The 18,144-nt window shown below is 38.9% G+C and overlaps 1 protein-coding gene across 1 annotated transcript; it reads right to left on the bottom strand.

Annotated features, from left to right (window-relative positions):
- Window positions 1–14,905: 14,905 nt before the first annotated feature.
- Window positions 14,906–17,908, bottom strand: LOC112259347 (brain-specific homeobox/POU domain protein 3-like). The gene is made up of 2 exons (XM_024434059.2): window positions 17,555–17,908; window positions 14,906–16,948 (listed from the first exon to the last, which is right to left on the bottom strand). Exons 1-2 carry the CDS (start codon window positions 17,672–17,674, stop codon window positions 16,025–16,027), a joined length of 1,044 nt encoding a protein of 347 aa, XP_024289827.1. The 5' UTR covers window positions 17,675–17,908; the 3' UTR covers window positions 14,906–16,024.
- Between the last annotated feature and the right edge of the window lie 236 nt (window positions 17,909–18,144).

The following is an 18,144-nucleotide window of genomic DNA, read 5'->3' as shown; positions in this document are numbered from 1 at the left end:
AAATACGCGGTAGATCTGTTCTATGTGCACTATTTCTATGCTTTCCGTTTTGGTTTTGGTTTTGTACACCAGCTTCAAACAGCTGAAAATACAATATCTTTGGTTATTGAAAATATATTTTACAGGGGTTTAGATGGTACAATGATTATCTGCACTCTGGGTGCTTGTTTTGTCACATAAACTGAAAGTATGCATATTATTATAATTGATTGGTGGCGTGATTTCTGCATATTGCACCATTCAACTTTTGAATTGCTGAATTAACTTCACTTTTATTGCTGTTACTGTGATAGTATGGACTCCGCATTATTTTCTCATAGCTGGTTATTATGCAGAGCCTTAGCCTTCTATTTAGATAGCTAGCTAGAAAGATGTTCTTTCCGCTGACCCTGGTTGATCACGTGGCTCTCCTCTTTTAATTACTCTGCCTGCTGCTGGTCCCGTCCAACTCCCCTGCACTGAGTGGAGCTGGCGAAGGGTGGAAACATTGGTTAAGCAAATTGGTATTTAACTGGAAACTTGCTGGCCTCCGAGTTCTGCATTATTCATCACCAAGACAAGAAAGTAGCGCTTCTTCAACCCGTCAGCTCCCTCCAGCCGAGAGTAGAGCAGAGGCAGGGGTAGGCAGGCGGACCGGGCTGGAGAGCCTGGGTTGGATGTGCTGGGCGCTCCCTACAGGGAAGCGGGGCGGAAATAGGGTAGAGAAATGTGCCTACAATCCCCATGCACGCACGCACGCACACAGACACACACACACACACGCACGCACGCACACACACACACATACACACACACACTGTTTTAATCTGAATATAAAACAAATATTTAAATGAATTCGAATGACTCTCTTCAAACGGATGGGCTTTCAGGCTTTTCTAATCGTAAACATTCCTAAATAATAGGAAGCTAATTTCATGTTGGCATTTTTAATTATCAGTGAATAGCCTATTTTGTAATATACATGGTTGTGTGCCTGCTAACCCTTGTAACTTCCTTTAGCATAGCTCATTGAATTGGTAGGCTATCGATTGCCCTGAGATAGATGGCCTTTCAGCACATGAGAGGATGTCAGTCCGCACTGCATCTATTTCATCCGAGATGCATAACCAGAAATAACCATCGTCAATGAATTACATTTAATTAAAATTGTACTTTAACTAAACGGATGTGTTTAGCTGGTGTCCGGCTGTAAACAGGGTTTATGTTGCACTGGACGGTGGTAGGCTCGGGCATCTTGTCAGTTTATAATACATTATTTATGAGACATGATTAGAAGGCTATATACATTTCTTTGAACGTTCAACATATTTACTAGAATTAAATGGAAGTTCATATTTAGATCTGTTTTTGTTTTGTGTCACATTCTAAGTCAGTCGAATATTTGTACTGCTTTTGTGTTGTATGTGGTAGCTCATGTTTGCCTGTTGATTCTGAAACATGTCTAACTGCCACAATAACCAGGCTACATATGTAGAAAGCCTAGGTAATTCATTCGTTTTCTGAAACATTAGGTTATAATATTTAGACACGATCAAATGAAGTGCTATATTTGTTTACCCATGAAGCATAGTGTTTGAACGAAATAAATCAGCATTCGGTAAGTTTATTTAGCCAAGCCACCTATAAATTAGCTACATTATAGCAGAAGTTATTAGTTGCCATTAATTAGCCTACTTACTATGTTGTATAATTCATTCATATTTAAATAATTGAATAGGCTTACATATGTTTTTTTTAAGGTTTAGCTGGTCATTCATAGGACTTTTAGTATTGAATATTAGAAACTTGAATCAAATCATACAACTGCCTAGGACAAGTATTTGAGACATTCTTGCACTTATAATATGTAACAACAGCTACTCTGGAATGCTCCCAGTTTATGTCTTCCACTTGCATAATAGGGAGAGGATAAATAAATCCTACCATTGTTTAGTTCTCTCTTAAAGGGCAATTCCACCACTTTTCGACCTCGTATTCATTATGTCCAGCACCATACCAGTGTCTACCTGTGACATCACAGGGTAAGACTTAAAGTAATTTTCAAAACCTGCAAAGAGTTTCTAGCCAGAGGGTATTTTTTTGCTCCCCAGTTCACCTTAAATATTAGTGTTTGGTAATCACTGTTTTTAAAATGTTGTTGATGTAATCGGGCAGGACTTTTTAACTCTATATTTCCTTCTACAACACATAGAAATGCACCGTTTTCACATTATGTAGACACTGGTTTTGTGCTGGAGATATTGAATATGAGGTTGAAAAGTGGTGGAATTTCCCTTTAAATATTCTCATTAGTCTATGCATCTGAATGGAGGCCTCTTACATCAAACCTGTTTTGGGTTTTCAAAATGTTTGTTTTTTTATTAACGTTTATCAACACAACATTTTAAGGACAAACTAAACAATGCAATTAAGGATAAGATGACCATCTTCATGATGTATTGACATGAGGGAGTTCAAGTTGTTTTAGGGTGACTGGCTGGATGAGGATTCAGAAAATCAAATATTGCTGTGTTTTTGGTGTGTGTGTGTGTGTTTATTTATCTGTTTATTTGTATTATTTTGAGTTCATTTCAGCACTCTCTGGTAGTGTGGAACTGTCCGAGGTGCTAGATGCTGAATTATCTATGGCTGTGGTTCAGTTGAGTTAGAAAATATGAGGAAGTATTTTGGCCGGATAAGGATTCTGAAAATCTTGCTGTGTGTATGTGTGTGTGTCTGTATGTGTGTGTGTGTGTGTTTATGTGTTTATTGATTTATTTAAGTTCGTTTCTGCACTGTCGCTGGCCGGCAGTGTGGAGCTGTCCTTGCTGCTAGGTGCTGAATTATCTCTGGCTGTAGTTCAGTTGAGTTCGACAATATGAGGCAATATTGATGCATGTACTAATACCACTACATCTACTACTACTACTACTACTACTACTATTTTACTACTACATATTTTTATTCTACTAATATATAATTCTTATGTTATTTAAATGTAATACATTTAAATGTATTACACACTTCGTTATTAATTCTCATTCCCATCATTTTAGTTGTACATTTTATCTGTTTATTAGCTTGTAATTGCAGCATATATTCAGGTATTTCAAAATGTTTCTTCATCACATTAATTGAAAGCCATTGTAATTTACTTTTTTCTTCAAAATAAGGTGTTGCTTAAAAAATATTTAGTTTTACTCCACATAATTAATTGTAGCGTTTCTGTACATTTTTTGTCATATGGCTCAACCTCATGCCTCCCTGTCACTGTCTCTATCCCTGATTTGCGACAGCAGCTATAGGCCTACATCCTATGCCTATGTGGTGCGCAGTGTCTGTGGAATAAGCAAGATCTCCAGTGTGTTTGGAAACATCCTTCTCCGGAGCAGCACCGAATCCATCCACATTTTAAAAAACATGCTTACCATGCCTTTAACTCTTGAGCACCTAGTAATGCAGGCGGTCGAATTTTAGAGCAGCCGCATGAAAGTCTAGATCACAGGTCATTGAACATGAGAGCCAAGGCTGGACCCGTTTGAATAGCAGAGAAACATCTATTTCTTGGCATTGAGTTGGAGTATTATGTTTGCTTATTGCCATCTCTATCTTTATTTGAATGTAAATCATTTTAACACGCATTTTATCAAATGGATGATGTTATGTATCCAGAATCTGTGCATTTTTCGATTGTTTTGAAATATTGATCACATTGTCAAAATATTAATAATTTAAAGATAGCCTTATGATTGAGATAAAAGAGAAATGGAATTATCTGAAATGTGTATTCATTCAATTATTTGAAGGGCTTATTATCCTCCTTCTAGGTACATTATTAAGTATTAAGGGGTAAAAAATCATCCTTCCATGATCCTCTACTAAGCTGTGTCCTTATAGTTTATTCATTTTTACAGGGACTGTAAGATGTTGGCTGTTTGGTCAGGGCTCAGTTTTGGACTTAGTGGAATACGGGCACATTTCCCTGAGATCTGTTGATTTAGAATAAAGACATTGTTCTTTCAGGATTCCCCAAAGTTTCAGATGAGACTGATAAGGGTTTCCCCTCAATATCATTTGGAATTCCTGTTTTGTACATGTTGGATTTTTGCAGCTGCGAAATTTTTCATTATTCATATGCAATTGCATTTTTCATTTTGTTCAGAACTTCCCTAGCTTTTATAAAATATCTTCTGGTGTATTGTAACCTACCTCTAGCTTATATTTATTTTATTGCTTGCATAAATGCCTCTTTTTAGGCAGGTTGCAAAATGCCTCTCCTTTAACAACATAGACCCATAATCAGTTGTTTACGCGCGTGCTGCATGGTGGGGTGAGTGACATGGAATGATGCTGATCCTGGAACTGTCAGAATGTTCTGTGCCCATTAAAACTCATAACTCCCGCGTTTGATTAGCCGCCCGGCCCGCCCCGACATTCATTAAGGCTTGATTATCTATACAATGTTCCAAATTACGACGCCATGTTTTAATTACTGTCGAATATGCATATTTTCAGGATATTGCATCTTCTGGCATGCTCGGGAGAGATCAAATTATGCGTATTTGTTTTTTATTTTATCCTCTCTAATTCGAACCAGAGGCAACAAGCGCTACAAAGATATTCCCTGTTCACCTTGTCAACATCAATTTGATCCCAGCTCAGTCTCACCTCCATTCCTGCAAATCCTTTTATAAGCACGTTATATGGAGCCATAGATCTACCCCCAGTCCACCATTGTTGCCCTCGCAACAGACAAGGTAGTAACAACACACCTTCCGTGGCAGCAGTAGTTTAGCCGTTTACGTTTAGTGGGTGTTTGCCTTCCTAAATGTAAGCCCTCAGATGAGCTGAAGGCGGGATTTATATTCTAACGTCGCTGATAAATATTGCATCGCCGGGATTGAACACTTCCAATGCCGTGTTTGTGTGTGTGTGCGCGCGCGCGCGTCTGTGTGTGTTCTGGCCATCAGATAGTGGGTGGATGGATGCATGGTGAACTTGTTTACCCATGCAACGGAAGGGATCATGGCTAACCGGGGTGACCCTTAACAAAGATAAATAAAACTCGAATAAAAGACCAAAAATCAGGGCCCCCTCGCTACTCTTGGTCTACTTTATTATCCAACCAGGCTGTCAATAGTGCGGCCGGCCTCCCGTTGAAGCAGTCAGTGGCTGCTGTGTGTGTTTGCGAGCGAGGAGAAAGCCATAGTAATGTATCAGAGGGAGCGATGAATCTCCAAGGCCCTCGCGCTGCACTCAAGACTCTGGCTTCATTAAAATTTCATACGCAGCGCTTGGCCAAGGTCTATTTATGAAAATGCGCTTTCTGCTTCATGGAAAACACTAGTCAAAGGAGGAATCATGAGAAGAAATGGAAATCTAAAGTATGGAATTATCAGGGAATTATACCTACGCTTTTATATTTGCGCAGTCTTAGCCTTTATAATGCACTGTTACAAAATACACTCACAAGACTAAAACCTTGTAGGCTACTTTTTCACTCCTGATTTGTATCATCTATATGTTATTTTCCTTTCAATGGTTAGTAAATACTGTAGGCCTACATGCTATTTAAAGGCTATGCAAATCGTAAGGTGAAGACTGGCAGGTGTGTTCAGTCGTGTGTAGCCTATAGTCCATGAACAAATCATCACATTGAGTTTTGGCAGTTATTATTCGATCAGTGTGGAATGTGAAGGTCTGTCAGCAGCAGCAGCAGTTGTGGATTGCATCATGTTTATAATATATTGGGCTTGGCCACGCAGATCTGTGTGCCTAAATTAATTAGTATCCAGACATAACAATATCCCCTTAATCGTTTTATAAACTCACATTATACAGTGTGCTGATGATGCGACAATGTGCTTGGAACAGTGTGTTGTGTGTGTGCGCATTATCAATACGTTTTCAGGGACTTGACATCAGCCTCTGCCGGTTTGAGCAGAAGGAATCTGATTTGCGTAGCAAGGCTCTTGTTTAGGATTGTACAGGCAAACACAAAATAGAAAATAAGGCCTTCCGTGAGTTAATTATTTAAATCAAACAATTAACGAAGACTGTCCTGGGACTCAGTCTTTAATTCACTCATCCACGACAATCTGCTCTACACGGCTGAAACAAATAATAATTTAATCAACGGGTTTGTCAGTGCAGGTTTATAAGGCTCGGAATATGTAATACAAATATAGGCATATAGCATAAATATAGGTGGCCAGTGAGGCTACCTATGTTCGTAGGATACATGAAAAACAAACAACCTGTAGGCTATTTTAACCCATGCGGGATGGTTGAGCTAACGTAGGCTAATGCGATTAGCATGAGGCTGTAAGTTACAATAACATTTCCCAGGACATAGACATATCTGATATTGTCAGAAAGCTTAAATTCTTGTTAATCTAACTGCATTATCCAGTTTACAGTAGCTAGTACAGTGAAAGAATACCATGCTATTGGCCGAGGACAGTGCACAGTTATGAACTTGAAAATGTATTAATAAACCAGACAAATTTTTAAACCGAAATGAAATGGTTCATTGGATCAGTCTAAAACTTTCCACATACACTGCTGCCATCCAGTGGCCAAAATCTCTTTGCGCCTGGGCTGGAATAATACATTATGGCATTTCTCTTGCATTTCAAAGATGATGGTACAAAAACAATACAAAAAAATAATGTCTTTATTTGTATTATCTTTTATTAGATCTAATGTTTTAAATTCTCCTACATTAATTTCACGTTTCTACAAACTTCAAAGTGTTTCCTTTAAATGGTATCAAGAATATGCATATCCTTGCTTCAGATCCTGAGCTACAGGCAGTTAGATTCATGTATGTCATTTTAGACGAAAATTGAGTGAAGCGGAGAGCCAGAAAAGCATAATGATCTAAAACAGTTGTATTTTTCATAATCTGATGAATCATTTTCACCCTGAACTGATGACCAGAGAGATTGAAAAGCTAATGTTTGTTTATATCTCAAGTTCATACAGTGCCTTCAGAGAGTATTCATAACCCTTGACTTATTACAGATTTTGTTGTGTTACAAAATGGAATTCAAAACAATTATAACGTTCACTCTTCTACACACAGTAGTCCAATCCCATTATGATAAAGTGAAAACATGTTTTTAGAAATTGTTTTAAAATGATGAAAAATAAAATATGAAAGTATATAATTTACATAGGTATTCACAGTATTTAGGTTATTGTCCTGCTGGAATGTGAATTTGTCTCCCAGTGTCTGTTGGAAAGCAGACTGAACCAGGTTTTCCTCTAGGATTTTGCCTGTTCTTATCTTTATTCCATAAATGTTTGTCCTAAAAAACTCCCTAGTCCCTGTCGATGACAAGCATACCAATAACATGCTGCAGCCACCACCATGCTTGAAAATATGAAGAGTGGTACTCAGTGATGTTTTGTGTAGTGTTTTCCCAAAACGTAACGCTTTGTATTCAGGACATAAAGTTCATTTATTGCCATATTTTGCACAGTTTTACTTTAGTGCCTTATTTTGCAAACCAGATGCATGTTTTGAAATATTTTTTATTTTGTACAAGCTTCCTTCTTTTCACTCTGTCATTTACAGTTGAAGTCAGACATTTACATACACCTTAGCCAAATACATTTAAACTCTAAACTTTAAACTTTAAAGTTTTTCACAATTTCTGACATTTAATCCTAATACAAATTCCCTGTCTTCGGTCAGTTAGGATCACCACTTTATTTTAAGAATGTGAAATGTCAGAATAATAGTAGAGAGAATGATTTATTTCAGATTTGATGTCTTTCATCACATTCCCAGTGGGTCAGAAGTATACATACACTCAATTAGTATTTGGAAGCATTGCCTATAATTTGTTTAACTTGGGTCAAACGTTTCAGGTAGCCTTCCATAAGATTCCCACAATAAGTTGGGTGAATTTTGGCCCATTCCTCATGACAGAGCTGGTGTAACTGAGTCAGGTTTGTAGGCGTCCTTTCTCACACAGTTCTGCCCACAAATGATATATAGGATTGAGGTCAGGGCTTTGTGATGGCCACTCCAATACCTTGACTTTGTTGTCCTTAAGCCATTTTGCCACAACTGCGGAAGTATGCTTGGGGTCATTGTCCATTTGGAAGACCATTTGCGACCAAGCTTTAACTTCCTGACTGATGTCTTGAGATGTTGCTTCAATATTTCCACGTAATTTTCCTACCTCATGATGCCATCTATTTTGTGAAGTGCACCAGTCCCTCCTGCAGCAAAGCACCCCCACAACATGATGCTGCCACCCCCGTGCTTCACGGTTGGAATGGTGCTCTTCAGCCTGCAAGCCTCCCCCTTTTTCCTCCAAACATAACGATGGTGATTATGGCCAAACAGTTCTATTTTTGTTTCATCAGACCAGAGGACATTTCTCCAAAAAGTACAATCTTTGTCCCCATGTGCAGTTGCAAACCGTAGTCTGACTTGGAACAGTGGCTTCTTCCTTGCTGAGCAGCCTTTCAGATTATGTCGATATAGGACTCATTTTACTGTGGATATAGATACTTGATACCTGTTTCCTCCAGCATCTTCACAAGGTCCTTTGCTGTTGTTTTGGGATTGATTTGCACTTTTCGCACCAAAGTACGTTCATCTCTAGGAGACAGAACAAGTCTCCTTCCTGAGCGGTATGATGGCTGCGTGGACCCATGGTGTTTATACTTGCGTACTATTGTTTGTACAGATGAACATGGTACCTTCAGTCGTTTGGAAATTGCTCCCAAGGATGAACCAGACTTGTGGAGGTCTACAATTTATTTTTTGAGGTCTTGTCTGATTTCTTTTGCTTTTCCCATGATGTCAAGCAAAGAGGCAATGAGTTTGACTCAAATTATGTCAATTAGCCTATTAGAATCTTCTAAAGCCATGACATCATTTTCTGGAATTTTCAAGCCGTTTAAAAGGCACAGTCAACTTAGTGTATGTAAACTTCTGACCCACTGGAAATGTGATACAGTGAATTATAAGTGAAATCATCTGTCTGTAAACAATTGTCGAAAATATTAATTGTGTCTTGCACAATGTAGATGCCCTAACCGACTTGCCAAAACTATAGTTTGTTAACAAGGAATTTGTGGAGTGGTTGAAAAATGAGTTTTAATGACTCCAACCTAAGTGTATGTAAACTTCCGACTTCAATTGTATGTTAGCATTGTGGAGTAACTGCAATGTTGTTGATCAATGCTCAGCCGTTTATTACAGCCGTTAAACTGTTTTAAAGTCACCATTGGCCTCATGGTGAATTCCCTGAGAGGTTTCCTTCCTCTCCAGCAACTGATTTCGGAAGGACTCCTTTTTATTTCTAGTGACTGATTTATATTTGTAGTGACAGTGATATTCAATTTCTGCTTTTAAAATTTTACCCATCTATAGGTGCCCTATATACTGCTTGATTTAGGAACCTTACAGATAATTGCATGTGTGGGGTACAGAGATTAGGTAGTCATTAAAGAATCGTGTTAAACACAATAATTGCATACAGTCCATGTAACTTATTACGTGACTTGTTAAGAACATTTGTACTCCTGAATTGATTTAGTCTTGCCATAACAAAGGGGTTGAATATGTATTGACTCAAGACATTTCAGCTTTCCATTTTTCATACATTTTAAAAATGTTCTAAAAATATAATTCCACTTTGCCATAATGGAGTGTTGTGTGTAGGCCAGTGACACAACATCTCAATCGAATCCATTTTAAACTCAATTAAGGGGTGTGAATACTTTCTGATTGCACTGTATATCTTAAACGTGCTGTTAAACTCGATACACAGCTAACCTTGATTATACATGGTTATTCAGCCTATATTTATAATTTATACACATCAATTGGAGTACTGTTCAATTATAAATCATTGATGAAATGATGTACTACATTCTTTGTTAGGCCAACATATCAGCACATGCCTACTAGGGCACAATATTTGTCAATATTGAGAAAGAACATGGGATGTATGGATGAGGAGTTTCTGTCCTGAATGCAATATTCAGAATTAAAAGTATGAAATAAAACCCCTAAGCTAACATATGGAATTGTTATAAGATGGTCATACCAAGGATCATTTATAGTAGCTATTTGGTTTTGAATTTTAGGACTTTAGGTATAAAAAAAAACATTGAATTTGGCCATGCTGTTATTAGTCCATAGAAATGCACTGAATAACAGATTCACACATGGAAAAACAGATAGTAAAAAATAAATCAAAAGGAAGTTTGTATTAAAGTGTCTGTCCGATATCTGAGAGATATAAGAAAGATCAGGATTTTTTTACACATATTTAACCCCCTTTTTTCTACACTAAACTACTTCCATATACACCGAGTATACAATACATTAAGAACACCTGCTCTTTCCGTGACATGGACTGACCAGGTGAATCCAGGTTAAAGAAGGATTTTTAAGCCTTGAGACAATTGAGACAATTGAGACAAACATTTTTAATGCCTTTGAATGGGGTATGGTAGTAGGTGCCAGGTGCACCGGTTTGTGTCAAGATCTGCAAAGCGGCTGGGTTTTTTCATGTGTGAATCAAGAATGGTCCAGCACCCAAAGGACATTTAGCCAACTTTCTACAATTTTGGGAAGCATCGAAGTCAACATGGGCCAACATCCCTGTGGAACGCTTTTGATGAATTCAGGGTGTTCTGAGGGTTGCAACTCAATATTTTCCTTATTTCCTAATGTTTGGTATTCGCAGTGTATAATTCCATATAAAACATTTTTAACTGGTACCAGGCTACCTTCGGACGGATTGTGAGGCTTGTGGGGGTGTAGAGCAACACGGAGAACACCATCTCCTTCAAATGCTACAGACGTTTTCATGAGAAGTATCCTGGACTGTCAAACACCGCTGTAGCTCGGCCACCTTCCACTGCAGATGCGAAAGGCCTACATTGGCGGATGTGGTGATTTGAGATGTGAAAGGCCTACATTGGCGGATGTGGTGATTTGATATGTGAAAGGCCTACATTGGCGGATGTGGTGATTTGAGATACTTTTCAATCTTCGATTCTAGTGTGTGAAAGCCTGTTAAGAATTCCTATAGAAATTAGGAGTCCAAATACTAGTTTAATAACATTTCTAGTTGAGTTGCTTCGGTTATGGGTCACCAACCCAGTGGTGTTTTTGTTGTTGTTAGGGTGTAGATCACCTTTACTATTGCAGAGAGATTGTGGCTTCTTTCAATGTAATTGTCTGTGTCATTTGCATGACCCATATATTTTTAAGTAAATACTGTATATATATATCTATTTATATATATATATATTATATATATATATATATATATATATATATATGTTTTATATATATATACAGTTTTATATATATACACAGTACCAAAAATTTGGAAACACCTACTCAATCAAGGGATTTTCTTAATTGTTTTACTATTTTCTACATTGTAGAATAATAGTGAAGACATCAAAACTATGAAGTAACACACATGGATTCCTTTAGTAACCCAAAAAGTGTTAAACAAATAAAAATATATTTCATATGTGAGATTCTTCAAAGTAGCCACCATTTGCCTTGATGACAGCTTTGCACACTCTTGGCATCCTCTCAACCAGCTTCATGAGCTAGTCACCTGGAATGCATTTCAATGAACTGTTTTGCCTTTGTGGAATTGTTTCCCTTGTAAATGTGTTTGAGCCAATCACTTGTGTTGTGACAAGATAGGGGTGGTATACAGAAAATAGCCCTATTTGGGCCAAGACCAAGTCCATATTATGGCAAAAACAGCTCAAACAAGCAGTCCATCATTACTTTAAGAAATGAAGGTCAGTCAATGCGGAACATAGAACTTTTCAAGTTTGGTTGCAAAAATCATCAAGGGCTATGATGAAACTAGCTCTCATGAGGACTGCCACAGGAAAGGAAGACCCACAGTTACCTATGCCACAGAGGATAAGTTCATTAGAGTTACCAGCCTCAGAAATGAAATCCCATATAAATTCTTCACAGAATTCAAGTAACAGACATCTCAACATCAATTGTTCAGAAGAAACTGCGTGAATCATGCCTTCATTGTCAAATTGCTGCAAAGAAACAACTACTAAAGGACACCAATAATAAGAAGAGACTTGCTTGGGACAAGAAACACAAGAAATGGACATTAGACCTGTGGAAATCTTTCCTTTGGTCTGATGAGTCCAAATATGAGATTTGTGAGTCTTTGTGAGATGGAGATTAGCTGAACAAATGATATCTGCATGTGTGATTCCCACCGTGAAGCATAGAGGAGGAGGTGTGATGTGTGGGGCTGCTTTTCTGGTGACACTGTCAGTGATTTATTTCGAATTCAAGGCACACTTAACCAGCATGGCTTCCACATCATTCTGCAGCGATACGCAATCCCATATGGTTTGCACTTAGTGGGACTATCATTTATTTTTCAACAGGACAATGACCCAACACACCTCCAGGCTGTGTAAGGGCTATTTGACCAAGAAGGAAAGTGATGGAGTGCTGCATCAGATGACCTGGTCTCCACAATCACAATCACTCATCCACAATGGTTTGGGATGAGTTGGACCGCTGAGTGAAGGAAAGCAGCCAACAAGTGCTCAGAATATGTGGGAACTCCTTCAAGACTGTTGGAAAAGCATTCTTCATGAAGCTGGTTGAGAGAATGCCAAGAGTGTGCAAAGCTGTCATCAAGGCAAAGGGTGGCTACTTTGAAGAATCTCAAATATAAAATATATTATGATTTGTTTAATACTTTTTTGGTTACTACATGATTCCATATGTGCTATTTCATAGTGTGGATGTCTTCATTATTATCTTACAAAGTAGACAATTGTCAAAATAAAGAAAAACCCTTGAGTGAGTAGTGTGTCCAAACTTTTGACTGGTATTGTATGTATGCATTTTTCATATATATTTTCCTTTATTATTTTCAGTAACCCTACCACCCTAATGGACAGCAACACTTAGGGGTCTACTTCCAGTTTATACATACTATATACATTTGATAGACACGGTATATTTTACGTTAGTTATATTTTGTATGTTTTTAGTCCCAACCTTGAGCTCAAACAAGTAGTGATTTATTTATGATGTAAATTAACATGAAGCCTATGAGTTTTGGCATTAAGGTGAAATTCGATTTCCTATTGGCTTATCACTACTTTTAGCCTACATTATTAGCTTATATATCAATAGATCGAGCCTACTGGTTAGGCCTTTTAGCCATCCATTTGTTGTATTTTAAGATATTAGACTACCAATGTGTTTTGTTTTGTTTTGAATCATTATTTTTGTTGTCACATTTCCTCATTCTCCCCATTCTATTTCTAAGTCCTCAGTGGTAACCCTCCTGATGTGTCACATCAAGAAGTTCCGTCCCGCTAACAGTAGCACAGCACCATACCAATTCTACAGTCTAATGGTTGTATTGAGTTGCTCCGAGAGAAAAGGACCCGGGCGCGTGTTGGACAACACAAGGCGGCAGTCCATTCAGCGAGAGGAGAGCTCCTTCTTAATAAACACATACAAAAATCAATAGTATCATAACAGCTGATATTTATTATTCATTAATAACGAGTTTTACAGGCCTGAAACCATCCGCTGAACACAAGGGAGAGCACTGGAACCCCTAACATTTTCTGTACTGACAATCTCTGGCCCCTATCGGACTTCGGCATCCGGTTGAACTAGTTTGGACACATCTGGATTATATACACACACCTGTCTATCTGGAAAGGAGGTGTCAAAAATAAATTATAAACTGGGTGGTTCGATCCCCGATCGCTGATTGGCTGACATCTGTTGTATAACAGACCGTATAACACTGGTATGACAAAACATTTATTTGTATTGCTCTAATTACGTTGGTAAACAGTTTATAATAGCAATAAGGCACTTCGTGGGTCTGTGATATATGGCTGATATACCACGGCTAAAAGATGTGTCCAGGCACTCAGAGTAAAGAACAGCCATTAGCCGTGGTATATTGGCCATATACCACACCCCTTCGTGCATTATTGCTTAATTAGAAGCTGATATTTATAATTTATTGATTTATTTATTAGGCAGATTATATTAACTTAAATTGTTGCAGAGATCTTTAAATCCTCAGCATTCCTCTAAATGTAGTTTTGCTTCAGAGTCAAGTATTATCGGCCTAAATCATATGCATCAACGAATAACTTATCTCTTAAAAATATTTAATGGTGTCATCCACAGTTTACCTAAATATTTGTTTTATGTTTGTAAATAATTAAAAGCGTACTTGGTCTGATGGCCTCCCGTTTTTTTTGTTATGAAACCCTTAAGGCCACAGTTTATGACAAGACTCGGTCTCATTTAAAGTTTTCTGAGGTGCGAGGAATAATAGTAACCATTTTTCAAAAGGTTCGAGTTTGTATTTTGCTTTTGGTACTAGGGAAAAGTGAAACGTAGGCAAATCATTTGGTAGTGATAATATTATAGGCCTAATCTAGACTCGATCATGTATTCCCTCCCCATTATGGCTTATTCTAAATGTTATTTCTCATTGAAACAAATCAATATAAACAAAAACAAAATCTGAATCAGAATGTATCATAATATATTAATCATTGTTCAATATCGAATGGAATCATTCATACGCTCAATTGATTTGATCATTGACGTAGTCGTCATCAAGTTCTGTCCACCACCAAAATCAGAAACAGATTTAAATTGTTCCACTCTAGAACTGATCCGTCAACCTCCCATCACGAGAGTGTTCTCTCATTTCAAAGCACCAGCTGCTTTCCATTCTAGCAGACGAACAGACATCGAATGGAGATTGTTGATATATTTACCCCAAAATAACTTATAGGAGAAGATGAGGTAAAACGTGCATGGTTTATTTTAGTTTCTGTCGCTTACACAGACACATTAAAGCACATATTCACAAATATACGTTGTATTGTAAATAAATTAAGTTCAAATAAATAAGTTAATAAAAAGAAACCTAACTAAGTAAAATTGTGAAAATATAAATAAGTGAACAATTGCTCATGTTTAAAATATCTACAAAGTGCATTGAACTCAGGGAATGCAATGTAACCATTATTTCCATCCATGGCCCAATAATGATAATAATAATAATAATAACACAAATATTTTCGTTTCCATGTGAGGACAGAAAAGGGCAGTTTTACAACGTAATTATTCTAAATAATTTGATTGTCAAAGCATCATTGCAGTGAAATTAGTACAGACATACACCATGTTTAGCCGACATATCTGTGAGTCATCTAATTCAACCATAACTTTGTGGGGAAAAAATAAAAACGAATAAACGATTATTTTTGTGTGTTTTATACTCATACAGTCCAAAATGACCATGAATGTGCCAACACTAGGGTAATGAGGTAGACACAGAGAAGTATACTGTGTATGTCCGCGTGTACGTGCGTTTGCCCGTGTGTATGCTCTCTTATTGCAATGCATTCAGATGGGTTTTCAGAACTATAAATTCACACATAACGCCCTATGAGTAAACCATGCAATGGATTACAGTAATACCCCCGTGTTACGGAGAGGCAACCATCTCTGAGACACATAATGATGACAACATTAAGCCCTAAGCATCTTCTGCAAACAACAATTTGACTATTAACATTTTTTTTTAAATAACGAACTAGATGCGCTCTTCACACAAACAGGTGCAATGTATTCACAAAAATGTACAATGATAAATATAAAACAGTTATTCTGACTCAAGAGAATAATAACAAGTATTATTCGATTTCAATTTTTTTGTACAATAATTGCCACGAGTTAAGAGGTGGGTTTTCTCTTTTCCGACTCAAGAGTATGATGACTTCGATCTCCTGTTTCACTGTTATTGTATTCGTCGATATGTTGAGTTTTAAATGTCAAAAGTTATAGCCTACGTTTTGCCCCGGGGGATATTGGTTTTCAAGTCTTTATCCAATTCAAAGGAGCGAAGCGCATCTTGTCTGCCAGCCTCGATTGGCCACATTAGCCGTGTGCCGATTTGTTTCTGATTTGTCTATTCGATGAAAGTTTTGCTCTGCCTTTGGCCTAGTGTGTTGCAGAGAACTTCATCCTTTTCTGCTTTTGCCTTTGATTGCAAAACCACACCCTGACCACGTTCTTTTTGAGGTCCAGTTTCTCGGCTATCGCTGCAATCTTCTCTGACGAGGGCCTTGGCTGCACAGCGAAATATGCCTCTAAAGAGCGCTTCTCCGGAGCAGCGATGGAGGTACGTTTTCTCTTCTTGTCTCCTCCGTTGAAAATCTCCGGCTTGGTCATTTTCTCCCGCTGCGCCCTCTCTGCCTCCTCCAGCCAAGCTTCCAGGATGGGTTTTAGGGCCACCATGTTATTATGAGACAAGGTGAGGGACTCGAACCGGCAAATCGTGCTCTGACTGAGGCAACCAACCCCAGGGATTTTAAGGTTCGCCAGGGCCGAGCCCACATCCGCCTGCGTCACCCCCAGCTTGATCCGCCTCTGCTTGAACCGCTCTGCGAAGGACTCCAGCTCCCTGGGGTCTGGCTCTGAGTCCCCCCCGCCGCCCAGTGAGGTGTGCGAACCCATGCTGTGGGGGTGCATGTTCATGGCCTGTTGATGATGATGGTGGTGTTGCATGTGGTTGATTGCGGACATGTGGGCGTGCGGATGGGAGGCCGTGGAGCAGACATCAGAGCCGGGCATTCCTCCCAGGGAGATGGACATGCCGGGGGTCAGGTGGTCCAGAAGGTCGCCATCCAGGCCCTGAGAGCCCTGGTGATGTGGGTGGTGGTGGTGGTGCGAGGTGAGCACGGATGGGTGATGGAGGTGGGCCGAGGACGAGGTGGGGGTACAGGTCATGCTGGTCATGGTGGTCATGGTGTGGTAAGTCGCGTCTGGCTTGTAAGGATGGCTCTTTGCGATATCCACCGCTGCCAGCGCTTCAGCCCTCTGCAGTAAAGTCTCATCAAAGCCGGCAAAGATGTTGCCCTGCAGCTGTGCGATGGAGAGGAGCAGGGGAAGCAGAGAGGAGACAGGTTATTAATGCTGCCCAAACAGGCAGTTTGTTTTTAAAATGGAAATGCATTACGCAAGAGGTTTGAAATGTTTACCTTTTGTGGAAAGACTATAAATTACATTATCCACAATAAGCAATTTATCATCCATAATTTCAAATCGTTAAGTTAATGTAATGTACCAATACATGACCATAAGCCCAACTATTCATATGCCCAAATCCTCAACAGCACCATCACTTTTGATTATTCGTTAATAATGAATATTTCAATCCTCTTCAATAATTTCTCTGCACCATGGAATGAGACGAATTTGACATGAGACTGACTGGAAACATTATATTAACAATACGATATTGATAATGCATGGTTTTCGTGTAAATACAAAGCATTTAGCAAGTTGTTTTACACAATTCCACATGTTCTATTCTCCCCTCGAATTTATATTGATTATTGCATTGTTGGATTTAGAGCTAGCAAGAAGGGCATTTCACTGTACTTGTGCACCTGGCATTAAAACGTTAAGGCTATGAGACTATACCTTTCATTCGTGATAATTGGATAATTTGAATGTCAAGTAACTCACCGAGTGAGTGGGCATGCATGCCCTCCGGATGGCCTCCGAGCTCGATTGAAGAGGGGTGTATTTCGGCTCGTGCAGTATGGGATGCATACTGAAAGGTTGTTTGCTGTTCATTGACATCATGATTGCAGAAGTTAGTGAGGGCCGTTTTCCGTCTTCCTCGTTTGGCTCCGTGATGGTCCGTTGTCACTAGAAACGTCTCAGGATTAAACAAATTGATATAATTGTTGGTTGTTTGAGGGTGATGGTAGTGCTGCTAACGATGACAGGTTTAAACCTCCTGCCTGCTCCCCTGTAGGTCTCTTTCTATCCGTTCGGACTCCTCCGCTTTTGGCTTTAGTATGGATGCTACCTAGCAGCCACCTAAAATATAACGCTGTGTTACTGGCCCCGCCCCAACGGTGGGTCATCACCCCCTCCTTTCCCCATTGTCTCCAAATGTTATTGGGAATTGTGTATTTAACCACGCCTCTTGAGTGAAAACCACCACCCACTACGAGGCGATGATTGGAAGTTTGATTTTGACAGGTGCAATGGCTGGTTCTCAGACCGACAACACGCTTTGTGCAGATTGCTGTGCTTTCTATTGGATC

Source organism: Oncorhynchus tshawytscha, linkage group LG09 (assembly GCF_018296145.1).
Source record: "Oncorhynchus tshawytscha isolate Ot180627B linkage group LG09, Otsh_v2.0, whole genome shotgun sequence".
Classification (NCBI taxonomy): Eukaryota; Metazoa; Chordata; class Actinopteri; order Salmoniformes; family Salmonidae; genus Oncorhynchus; species Oncorhynchus tshawytscha.
The sequence above is the reverse complement of the archived record's forward strand: the minus strand, read 5'-3'. Positions and strand labels throughout refer to the sequence as shown.

What these genes read in the sequence shown, in the direction of transcription:
- LOC112259347 (XM_024434059.2), bottom strand. Translation starts at nt 17,674, where the DNA reads ATGATGTCAATGAACAGCAAACAACCTTTCAGTATGCATCCCATACTG. An exon ending in CATGCATGCCCACTCACTCG is followed by an intron (nt 16,949 to 17,554) that starts GTGAGTTACTTG and finishes TCCATCGCACAG; the next exon opens with CTGCAGGGCAACATCTTTGC.